At 53.5% G+C, this 12,256-nt stretch overlaps 1 protein-coding gene and 1 long non-coding RNA gene across 5 annotated transcripts in view; one reads left to right on the forward strand and one right to left on the reverse strand.

Moving 5' to 3' along the window:
- Positions 1-12,256, reverse strand: part of RUNX1 (RUNX family transcription factor 1) — a 210,206-nt gene that overhangs the window by 82,247 nt on the left and 115,703 nt on the right. For 2 of the 3 annotated variants that reach the window (XM_053916885.1, XM_053916875.1), the window contains exons 3-4: positions 8,270-8,308; positions 2,155-2,408 (exon numbers count right to left, since the gene is read on the reverse strand). In XM_053916885.1, coding sequence (XP_053772860.1) covers positions 2,155-2,408; positions 8,270-8,308 — 293 coding nt within the window. The remainder of the gene's footprint in view (positions 1-2,154; positions 2,409-8,269; positions 8,309-12,256) is intronic. The other variant, XM_053916882.1, reaches the window with a different exon arrangement.
- Positions 1,361-7,688, forward strand: LOC112305686 (uncharacterized). 2 transcript variants are annotated; one of them, XR_008425972.2, is made up of 3 exons: positions 1,361-1,513; positions 7,061-7,168; positions 7,489-7,688. It is a non-coding gene; the product is annotated as an uncharacterized lncRNA (long non-coding RNA). The 2 variants fall into 2 exon arrangements; XR_006655468.3 differs by lacking the exon at positions 1,361-1,513 and having other exon boundaries at positions 6,785-7,168.

The raw sequence follows: 12,256 nt of genomic DNA on the forward strand, positions 1-12,256 counted from the left end.
TGCCCTCTCGTGCATAGAGCCTCCCGAGAAGTCCGTGGGTCGGTCCTCTCGGTTCGGAGAGGAGCAGGTCCCCTTCAGGAAGAGGCCGCTCTTGGTGGGGACCGAGGTTATGACAGTTACCAAGTGCTCTGATTTCTCTGCTGTCCTCTCCTGTCCCCCAAATGTTCTCAAGACCCACGAACTTTTTCAAGAGCTCTCCACCTCCATCTTTTAGTAGCCTACAAAACCATCACTCGGTAAAACAAAGGAGATTTTTAAAAAAGGGCACATAGTCATAAGTCATTTTTGAAAGGAAACCTCTCCGGTTATTAAGATTTCTGCTAAAACAACAACAACTCCCTAATGACTCGTACAAGCAACTTATGTGATTTTTTCCTCATTCTTTCAGAAGAAAATAAATACTTTCCTGTGGTGGCTTGAGAAACTACATCTCTCTTAACTCCTGAAGAGTCTTTATTCGGCACTTAGTGTTTTGGGCAGGGGTTCCCTGCCACAGGAGGGCCCATCACAAGCCACCTGATTTACGCCAAAGGAAGCCACAGAACCCTTAGTGGGTCAGAGGCCCTGAGGCTTAACTGAGCCTTGGGCGGATGACTGGCCTGTTCCCTCCCATCTACCTGAAAGTGACCCCAGGGCCCAGTGATGTCAGGTCCCCTCTCCCAAGGGGACTCAGTACTCACTGAGAGCTGAGTCTCCTTCTGTAAAGGGCTCAGAATGATTTCAAATTGAAATGGGCTCCAAAGCAGATCCACAGAAATGGAGGAAGGGCAGGGGGGGAGTCCGGGGCTGGTTCACCTCATCTCCACTTCCACACCCCTCAAAACCTCTTGCGTTTAGAAAACAGAGGAACAGCGGGCAATTCTAGAGACACAGCTAACTGTACATTTTGTCTTGTTTTAGAAATCATAATCGAAGTTTGGCAGGTCTATCAGGCTTAAAAAACAAAGAACTCTGACAGTACTTTAAAAAAGAGTAAACATTACTCCTTGTAAGTAGGTCAAGATACCACTAAGGCCTGGAACCATAAAAAAGCTTATGTTAAATTGATCTCCCCTTAAAGGGGAGAATTATTTAATCAGATTTAAAAAAAAACAAAGAGTAGCTGGTCTTTACAGCTTTTTTTTCACCTGCCTGCCTTATCCCTTTAAATGAACAGGAAGCGATGGTGCCTATTATACTAAAAAGCTTACCCTTCTTAACCCCCGCCCCCCCCACCCCCACCCCAGACAGAAGAGCAGAATCCCTACGGCCGAAATTAAATTCCTGCTGTTCGCTGCCAGAGTGGTGCCGTGGTTGTTTAAAACCTCCCCGGGTTGTTTATATGTCCCCGTTGAAGGCCAAGGTTTTTAAAAGCAGCTGAAAGCGAGGGCAACAATCGGGTTTGGGCGGCTCAGCTGGAGTTGCTTGGTCCACGCCGCCGCCCGGCCCTCGGACACAGACCTGGGGGATTAGACCCCGGATCCCGAAACGCAGCCCGGCCACCCTTCGCTGCGCGGGGCTGGGCTTAATCTAGGTGAGCCGGCGAGCAGGTTCGGAAGGGTTCCGGGCAAAAAAAACCCGGAGTCACTACTTGCGGCTTCGGGCAGGGTCGGGCTAGAGGTCTGCTTCGAAAACTTTTGCAAACTGCGCCCGCGGTAGACTCGGGCATGCTAATTCCTACCGGGGTATTAAAGGGGTGCGGGGGATGCGGGGGGGGGTGCGGGGGGAGGAGAACCCTGACAGTTCTGGTCAGAATCTTTTCGCCGACCCGAAGGCAGGAAAGTATTTTATTTCCCCACGCTCCATCGAAAGGAGGCGGAATGGTTTGGGTGCTGAGCCCGCGGTGGAGAGAGAAGCCTGGGGAGCAGTCAGCCAGGTCCCCACCGGGTTATCACGTTTCCTACTTCGTTTCAAAGCTAAAGACCCCCGCGAGGGAGGTCTCCGCCAGCCCTCCGTGGATGTCTTTGGGGCCATCCTGAATTTCGAAGTCCTCTTCGGAGGGAGCCCCGATGGGCCGAGGCGGGTCCCTTTGAGGGTCGCCACGGCAACGGAGCATCCCCCGTCTCCCGAGCGCCAGGGGATGGGCTAGGGGCCGGACCCGCCCGCCTGGCCACCGGCCTCCCGGATCGCCCCGGCCTCCGCCCGTCCTCCCGCCACCCGCTCCGGCCCGAGTACCTTGAAAGCGATGGGCAGAGTCTTGTTGCAGCGCCAGTGCGTGGGCAGCACGGAGCAGAGGAAGTTGGGGCTGTCGGTGCGCACCAGCTCGCCCGGGTGGTCGGCCAGCACCTCCACCATGCTGCGGTCCGCGCTCCTCAGCTTGCCGGCCAAGGCGGCGCCCGCGTCCGGGGCGCCCAGCGGCAGCGCCTCGCTCATCTTGCCCGGGCTCAGCGCGGTGGAAGGCGGCGTGAAGCGGCGGCTCGTGCTGGCATCTACGGGGATACGCATCACAACAAGCCGGTTGAGTTAGGACCCTGCAAACAGCTCCTACCAGAGGGCGACAGGGGCGCGGATCTTCAACAAGCAGCTCCCCGGAGACCAACATACAAGTTCAGGGGCCTTTATTGCTGCGGGGGATTTGGGGGAGGGGGCTGACTTAAGTTACTAGCTGTCCAGGAGGGAGAAAGTTCTAGTTACACCGATGGGCCTCCGACCCCCGCAGGGCTCCCGGCATCCGACCGCTTAGTGCTTTAAAAAGTGGGCGACCAGGATCCAAAGCCAAGTGCCAAGGGAGACCGTCTTCTTCCGATTCTTGCTTTGAGAGTTTAAGTTCAGTCCTTGGCTGCTACAAAAGTTCCGGGAGGCTAAATTCCCATACACCTCCTAAAATATTTATGCGGAGAGAAAAAGGACCAGCAAACACAGAATTGGGAAGTTCCAGTCGTCAATCGCCTGTCAGTTTTTCCAGGTGAGTTTGTCTAAAGCCCCAACACCACAAAAAATACAGGTTTGTCTTCCACATCCACGGCCACTTTGATCATGCAAAGCTGGCTTCGGTCCTCAAAAGCAAGAACTGCGACTTCCAAAGGTCCTGCTACTAATGTATGTGCATATACATACACATATAAATATATATACATATGCTCTACTTCATAAAATATTTACAATACAATCTGTAGAGAATTTAAACACAACAGAAATCCATTAATGTTCGCTGCAGTTTTTTTTTTTTTTTAAGTAGCCTTGAAAATCAGCTTCAGTAGTTGGAGAAGGGCTAGGCTAGAAATACTTGTCATGGTCTCTCAATAAGTTCTGGCAGAATGCTCAGTTCATCAAATTCAGCTTTTCAAAGAAAAGCTAATTAAAAAAAAAAAGTCCAAGTTGATGACAGGGTACAGCTCTCCACATCTGAGAACTCGGGTTTGGGGGTGTTGGTTAAGTTTGTGGCTGATCCTGTGGTTTGGTGGCAGCTGAGCAGAAGCCGAGTCACACGCACGCAGACACGCACTCTCCCGAAGCCAGCCACAGTCTACACGGACTCCGTGAGTCAGCTCAGACTTGGGCAGTAGCGAGATGATCTTCCTCCAACGTCGCCCCAGCGCCGGTTGGTTAACTACCGGGACCAGCCAATACCCACGATCACCGTGTAACCGCAGCAGGTGGAGCGGGCCTTCCGAGGAGGCACCGCAGCGCGGATCTAAGCAGACGCGGCCGCTCGAGTTACCCACGCAAACACTCCCATGCACACTGCCACGCACAGGCAACTTCGCGGCTCGCTTCGAAACACAGCGCGCTTTCTCCTGCAGTTGTCAAAGGAAACAACCGGGGAAAAGTTCACAGCCAGGAAAGAAGCTGAACCATCCAGCCAAGAAACCAGTTCATTCAAAAGTGAGAAAGAAAGGAAAAAAAAAAAAAATCGAAGCTCCAACGCAGGTCAAGGAGAAGCAGCAAAGGTTGACTTTCTTCTAGCGTACCCAGGAGCCCCGGGAAGAGGTGCCTGCCGGCGCAGGGCCGGGCAGCGTGGTGCCCTGGCTGGGTCCGGCCGCGGGGCGCCCGTCCCGCCTGCGCCCGCTGGCTCTATGAATGAGAGTGCCTGGAAATGAACGTGCTTTTACTGTAAGCCCGGCCCGAGGAATTCCATTCCCTCAGCTCGTTTGCATAGGGCGGCCGCGGGCCAATCACAGGCCTTTCCGGTATCAACTAGGGCGCGGCTCGCCGCCGCGGGCTCCTGATTTGGCCCGCACACCCCTCCGCCCCCCCGCCGCCGCGCGCTACTGTACGCGGCCGGGGTGGAGAGTCAGCGGCCGCGGCGGCCATCCCGCGCTCCCCGCGCACCCGCATCCAAGCACACACGCAAAGGCTCACGCGCTCCCCGAGGCCCCGCCCCGCTGCAGACCTCGGCCCTGCGGCTTTTCACCTACGCTGGGTTGTGCGGCCATGGTCCCTGGGGTTGCAGTGCGCAGCGGCGCCACGGGTGGCAGCGGTCCAGGGACCGAGGAGGTGGATGGAAGAAGAAGAGGCTGGCCGGCCGGGAGGACTTGGGCGGGGAGCTGCGCCCGGAGCGGCCCAGCCCGGAGACCAGCAAGAGGGAGACGCCCCGCGCACCCTGGAGATAAAGCGGAGCTTCCACGAAGCTCCCGGGACCGGAGCCTCCAGGCAGCTCCAGCCCCTGCGCGGGTGCCCACGGCCAAGCCTCCGCGTTCCCGGCGTGGGTGCGATTCTACCACGATGGGACCGGAGGGCCGAGGGCCCGGCCGGAGAGTTGCTGTGCGCGGCCCCAAGGCCCGGTTGGCAGCGGTGGAGTGGCGCTGATTCATTTAATGAGGCCAGACGGTTCTCGGTCTCCACAAAATGGTTTTTGTGTTTTTAGTTTTCTCTCTTGGCTTGTTTTCTTTAATTGGTGTTTTCGCCGCGTCTGGGCCGCGGCTTAATTAGGCAGCGCGCCTCGCTCCGGCTGAGGGTGCTTAGCGGCCAGCAAAGGGGTTTCCCAGTAGAAAAGACCCCAGAGAACTTGCTACTGGAAGGAAAGTTGAAAGCATCTGCTGGGCTCGCTCCCGGTCCTCGGAGCGGCGGGACGAAAGCTCCTGCTGGGCCGGGGTCGCTCGAGCACCGCACCCACCTACGGCACCCCGGAAACAGCCCGGCTCCTCTCCCCGCCCTGCGCGCGCGGCCCCGGTGCCTAACCCACCCCGGCTTTGCGCACGGGCGGGAACTTCCCGTTCGTGGTGCCCGGAGCCGCAGGCATTTGCGCGTAGCCTGGGGACCCGCCCCGGAGCGTCGTCCCCGGCACCGAGGGTCCTTCCCCCCTCCACGGGGGTCCCTCACCTCCTAGTAGGGCGCTCACTCGAAGCCCGTCCCCACCTGCCCCACGGGACCCTCAACTTCAACTTCAGCTTCCTGGGGAAGGGGTCCCTCACCCGGCCCCCGGGGGCCCCTCCCTGCATCCGCCTTTACCCCCTCCCACACCCCGCGGACGGGCGGCTGGCGGGGGTGTGCTGCTGCCTCCCCGCACTCTCCTCAGCCGCCCGTCCGCGGGGGTGTGCTGCTGCCTCCCCGCACTCTCCTCAGCTCTGCCTCCCGCGCCAGCCTGACCGAGGCAGGGGCCGTGGTGGCCGCCCAGGCTGCTTCTCTAGCCCCTGGACCAGCAAGGCCAGGCGCGCTGCGCCGAGCGGGCAGAAGACAGCACCAGGGGCCACATGTGGTCGCCAGGGGGCAGCAGCCGCCCTCGCTCGCAGCCCCGGACACCCCGCAGCCTCTGTGCGCCCGGGAACGCCCCCGACGGCGCCGGGTTCCGCCGGCCCTCCTCGAGGCCTTTGGGTCGATCTTGTAAGAACTTCAGTTTGGGGAGAATCTACAGGAAACAGGCAAGGGAGCTAGACTGAGCAGTCGCGTCCCGTTCCCGCGACTCCGGCGGCGGAGCTGGTGGTGCAGGAATCCTCGGGCAGGGGTCCCTGCTGTCCGACTGGCCCGCATCGGGGTCTTTTACCGAAACCCCTTTGCAGGCCGGGGCGGTCGGCCACTCTCAGGCGGTCAATGCTCCGGGCGTCCCCGACAACCTTCTGCCTCCCTCGCTTCTCCCCAGGTGGGCCCTTCCCCTTACTCGTCACTGGAAAGCCAGGGATACTCCGGAACTGACAGCACCCAGCTGTATTTTGTTTGTGTTACTGGGTCTCAGAAAAGTCTATTGTATTTTTCTTTAAAAATGATTTTGAAGGCGCCCCATAAGAAATGTAAAGACCCCCAAATGTCCGCTCTCCACGTGGGCCGAGTGATTCCAAATACTGCACAGTCACCAAACCCCGCCGCCCGCTCAGGGGCGACTTCCCGGCGAGAAGAAAAACCTATTGTCTGGGCCCACGTGCATTTCCCCCGGAGCCCAGCAAACGCTTCTGGGGCCGCCCGCAGGTACATCCCCAGGGACCCCCGCGGGTGCGGGGTGCGGCTCAGGAGTGCGAGGGAGGCAAAAATGGGCTCCGATAAGGGGGAGAGAGCGGATTGGGGTAACCTGCGCCTAGGAAAGGTCAGAGAGGGCTCCTCCCGGGCTCAGGCGGTTTGAAACCCTAAACCCCGCGAGGGGCTGCGGGTTGGGCACTCGGCAGCAGCCTCCGCACGGGCGTCAAGTTCCCGTCCCGAGGACGAAGGGAGGCTCTGCGATAGATGGTCCAAGTGTTGCCTTTCAAGGGCAGCACCGTGGGCACTACTGAGCCAAGAGTCTCAACCAATAAGTGCACCCCAAATTCCAACGCCGAGGAGGACGGTGATAGCAAGGAAGAGCCTTTGCTGATTTATTCTAAATCCCGCCGGGCGCTTGGGGTTCCCGGGACGTGCGCAGGCAGCCGCGCACCTGAAAGCCAGAAACAAACTTCCTTATCCAGGAACCAAAATGAATGGAAAGCAGTCAGCATTGGACTCAATTTAGGTGCACCGGGGACCCCTTAGCGTGAAGGGCTTTTTATGGAGCTTATAAAATTCAGTAACATCGTGTAGGAAATGAAGACATCCTTTCCACCCAGAGCGCTCACTTCAGCGGCAATATGGAACGTCCCTCCTCTGCCTCCCCAAGGGAGAAAGGAAAGGAGACATCGCCACATTCGCTCCCAGTGTGCCCCTGGGATAACCCTGACCTTTACTTTTGTCTTCTTAGAAAGTAAAAATACAAAGAAGCGGTGTGTTGGGCGGATGCGCTATGACAGATTCTTCCCAGTTTGCTCCACAGGGGACATGTCAGAAAGGCTCATAACAGGAATGGAATGTAAGTTTTCAGAGTGAATTTTAGAAGTAGAGTTTGGTTAGTTGAAAGGAAAATAATTTCCCTGGAAAACAGTAACAGGTCTTTGACATTTTTTTCTTGCATAACTTTAGATAAATGTGTAACTATACATGGTCTCAGAAAATATCTAAATATTTTACTTTTTTCCTTTTCAAAATCCTCTCAGAAACAAAATATGGGTGAAGGTGGGATTTGAATCTTCACCAGTCTTCAAGTCAAAATCCCCCTGTGAGCAAAAAATATTTCTAAAATTACATTTCTAAAAATTTACTATTTCTAAAAAGAATTATTTCTATTTCCAGTACCATTTAAATGGAAATAAAAATCAGAGAACATATGTTGTTAGTGGTCCTGAGCCCCCGTCCTGCAGCTGGTACCCGTGTCACAGGGAAGAGCCCCTGAGAAGAAGAGGACCTAGTGACCGTGTACAGCGAGTCACCTGCCACACACACCGTCCAGCTTTCATCCCTGGGATTTAATTAAACATTTTTTCTTCTTCCTCTGAAGTGGCTTTGAGATGATTTCCCTTTTGAAATCTAATTCCTTAGTTCTTCCACTACATCCTCCTCCATGTGACTGTTTCCATGGGATACCAGGGCTGGTGCGTATTTCACTTCACCTGCCTAACTCGGTTGTGTAGCTGGAAAGTGGCAAAGCTGAGAAACTTTCAAAACTAACCTTCTGCAAAGGTAGGGATGCTTAGTAAACATTTTACCCTCATAAAGAGAAGGCATTGCCACGTCCATAGCAAAGGTAATAAACTGGGTTCTAACATGCAGAAGCCAAGCTCTGTGTTTTTTTTAGACTCATATAGAGTCTTCGAATCCCAGCAGCTTGTACCCGCGGTAGGTGCTGCAGCGCTGAGGCCGGCATTTAAGGGCTCCTTGGAATGTTTTATATGGTTGGACAATTACAATACAGAACACAGCTTTTACGTATTTTTGAATCAGCAAAAAAAAAAAGCCTTCATTATTTGGCTAGTTTATATCATATGTTATTTATAGGATACGTAGAACAAATCATATATGTGCATATATACGAATGTGCGTATTTTATGGAAGTATAATTGGGAATCTAACATACCGTGAACATCTCTAGATGGATTCATTCCGTGGACACATTCTGAAAGAACAGAAAGGAAAAAAATAAAAATAATCAAATGGCTGTGCTGACAGCTTACCCCAAGTTGATCAATGGTGAATTTCATTCTAATTGCAGTAAATGCAAATATAAAACCTACATTCCCCCTCTAATTTTTTTTGTTAGCTTATTTCCTCTCACATTTTTTAGGACTGGAGATTTTTTATAGCACGTTGTCCAGCTTTGGCACAGAAATTGCTTAAAACAGTAAATCAGCAGATAAAAATGAACTGCTACACAGGCACATGATTCATGTGCCTTCAGCCAGTGTTCTCCCCTGCCGGCTGATGCTGACCCTTTATCGTTCGTAGAGTCACCTGTGACTTATGTAATGAACATTACAAGCACATTCGGAGGGTGTAGGGGAATGACTCAGAAGGCAAGGTGAAATTATGCGAAGACATTTACAAATCTGTGATAGGGCAGAGGCTAAATCACCCACTTGCAGCAATAGGGCATTTTAGAGATCTTCCTTCTCTGCTTGCTTTTCCTTTCCCTTTGTTAGGAGGGCTGATTATTTGTATTGAAATCTCTCCTTCTTGAAATAACAGATGATATCAATTATCACTGAAAATAACTCTCATATGATAACTTCCAAATATGCATCACTTTCTATACACTGCTGCATGTACAGTTATAGCTAAATCCATTAAGGAAAGCCTTGGGAAGCTATTTCTCTTTCCCTTGAATATCTACATGCCATGTTCTGAGTTTGAAATGACGCCATCAGCCCTACATGTTGATAATGCTCAGCATTCAGTGATGAACCTGGAGGAAACACCGTTTCTCAAAGCCTCAGAATCCGAGCATTTCAAATACTGCAGATTCAGAGCTTTCAACCCCACTGCATAATGTTCATGTGATACAGCTTTTAAAAACCTTTAAAACGAAGAAAGGAGGTAATTATTTCAGATTTCCAGACGCTGTTTAAATAGGCAGGAGAACAAGATTGGCAGCTCCCTCGTCTTACGTTTTTGCCAAAGCTGAAAAGCAGCTAAAATAATAAGGGGTTCTGAGAAGGCCTGCCCTGTGCTGAAAGATTAAAGGAATTAAATATGGATAGTGTCAAGGGAGCAGCCTGGAAAAAAAAAGACTTTGGTTGACACGTACCTAAAATGACTCCATAAAGATTAAAAAAAAATCAGGACAGGGAGAGAATCATTTGTACTAATTATGAATGGTAAGGTAGAAAGTAACAAATGTTCCCTGAAGATAGTAAGTTCAGTTCAACAGGCAGGGTTCGGGCCAGAGATCCACACCAATGACACAGACTAGGCAGCTGAATTTATGGTGAAGACACCTAGCCCAACCAGCCGTCCTGGGAACCTTTCCGTACAGACCCCAAGAAGTCTTTCCCCGTCCAAGGGTGAGAAACAGAAGGAGCAGAGTGAAAGAGAAGTGTTTTCTCCATGCACCTAATATTTCAGTGATTCTGAGCGAAAAGCCAAGATATTTTTTTAACCTAAAGAAGGTGAAAGTGAGTAGATTTTGAAAGGTGTGCATACGGTCTGTTGACAGTTCTCTTAGTTTGTCCGGTGTCAGTGGTCAGGTCAGTAAGCTGTTGGAGGGAGGGAGAGAGGGAGGGGTGGGGAAGGGGACAGGTATCCCTGGGTGGAGCAGCAACTGCGGAGATTTGCAGTGATTTGCCCAAGAAGCTGTTAAAGGTGCTGGAACCTGAGCTGGAAGAGAGGGGAGGTGTGCGTGCTCCTGCCAGAGCAGCTGCGGCTGCTCTTCCTCTAGCTCCCTCTCCCCCTCCCTGTCTGTCCTTCACGCTCCCTCTCTCTCCTTGGATGCGGCTCTGTGCCAGGCAACCGCAAAATGCTTCTACGTGCCTGGCCTGAGCCAGTCCTCACAGCAACACCGTTTTTTTTTTACGGAGAAGGAACCTCACACTTGGAGAATTCAGGAAACCTGACGAGGTCGCTTCACTCTTCATCTCTATGCACACGCGCACACACGCGTGTCCACACATGGGGCTGCACACATGGGGAGCTATGTTTCTTTTTGACCACAACTATGTATTTTTAGGGATGTCCTTTGTGGAGTTCAGAAAAGTTAAGCTGTGATTTCATCTTTCACTTTTATCTTCCCCCCACCCCCATCTCAGTCTCCATCAGAAAATATCCCTGAAATTCCTCACCATGCAAATCACAGATCTCCAGGAGTCATGTCCTGAAGTTTTATTTGTGGCTGTCCACAGAGTTTGAGGAGCCAGTGGAGGTCTGAGAGGCTTTTGGACCCATAGTAAATCTGTAACATGGATCGCTATTCTTTTCCTACCTCCACTCTTCCCAAATGGCGTCTTGAGGGCATTCCCAGACATGGACTATTCGATCTGCCTCCCTCAGCACCCCTCTGGTGCTTCCTGTGTACCAGGCAGGGTGCTAGGCTCATGGGTGTCGCGGCCGCTGATGGACACACAGGTGCAGGGGCCAGGGTGGTGGTGGGAGGGGACACCTGATGGGCTTGGGAGAGACTGCCTTCCTAGTCCAGGTGATACCCGATTTGAATCTTGGGGGTGGGGCAGACTTTGACCAGGTGGCTGGGAGGTTGAAGGAAGGGCCTAGCTCGGTGGGAAGGAGCTGGAGGAGAACTGCCCTGGGCTGAGGGATCAGCCTGAGAAAGTCCTGAACTTGGGAAACAGGTCCGCATGTCAGCCTGGTAGAGTCGGAGCGTGGGTTTGGGACGGGCGGGGGAGTGGCAGCTCACACAGGACACAGCACAGGCAGACAGGAGCATGGACGGATCACACACAGCCTCCACAACCTGAAGACACCCGGACGTCAACCTGAGGGCAACAGGCTCTATGAGAGCCCTGACATCTGGGAAACGGGACTCGCACATGTCTCAGGAAAAGAAATCTGTTGGGGGGGTGTGGGTGACGTGGGGGGAGACAGCTGCTGCAGGGGTCAGACAAGCATCGGGAGTGTCTATTAAGGTGGAAACATGAAGAAGGGAGGGGGGAGGGGATGGCCAGAGGCGAGGACCCCCGCCTGAGGCCCAGGTGCAGTCCATAGCAGTTAGGGCTGGACGAGGAGGGGTGGAGGGGATGCCAGGTTCAGCTGGGATGTGCATAATGGAACTGCAGGTGCAGATGGGACAGCCAGGGGTCTGGTGCAGGGGTCTAGAGTAGCTGAGGGTCCTCACGTACCTGCCCGAGTTCCAGACTGTCTAGGGAATGTGCCTGTGGACGGAGCAACGCTGACAGAGTATCAGGTCATCAACATAAGGAATGGTCAGAAGGAGAGGGGACGACTGAGGAGACGAGAAAATAGGGCCTTAAACACCCAGGAAGATAGGGGCTTTGAGAGGAAAGGCTGTTTCCAAGGCCAAGGCCATGAGGAAGAGGACCGAAAAGACTGCATTACCTTTGCCCACAGGAGAGCCATGGGGACCTGTCAGAAGACAGTTGGTGGCACGGAGGACAGGAAAGTGAATGGGATGTGGGGAAGACGAGGTAGGTAGGTGCCTGATGGAGGCCAGGAAAGGGTCGCCGGGGCAGGGGAGCAGGGCCCAGCCGTGACGCACGAGTGTGTGTCAGAGGGAAGGCACGTGAGCAAATGAACACGTGAACATTGGTGCCGTGCATTTAACTGACCGTCACACCCATCAGCCGTGTCTCAGAGCAGCTCACTCTCCCCGTTATCCGCCCAGGTTTCAGACGTGGATCTGGGACTCATCTGTGGCCTCACCCAATCTGTTGCCAAGTCCTCTTTTTGGGGTCTTTTTGTTGTAATCCATCCCCCCTTTCCATCCCTGTCGCCATCATTCAGGTACAAGCTCTCACAGTGTCTCGCCTGGTCTCCTGCAAAGGGGTTTCCATTCATTTCCTATGGTACTTTTGGGTTCATCTTCCACACCATGGTCGGCAGATTCGGTCACATCTGAGATTCTCTGTGCATCCTGGATTCAGGTCAAGCTCTTTAGCAC

Source organism: Desmodus rotundus, chromosome 2, assembly GCF_022682495.2.
Source record: "Desmodus rotundus isolate HL8 chromosome 2, HLdesRot8A.1, whole genome shotgun sequence".
Classification (NCBI taxonomy): domain Eukaryota; kingdom Metazoa; phylum Chordata; class Mammalia; order Chiroptera; family Phyllostomidae; genus Desmodus; species Desmodus rotundus.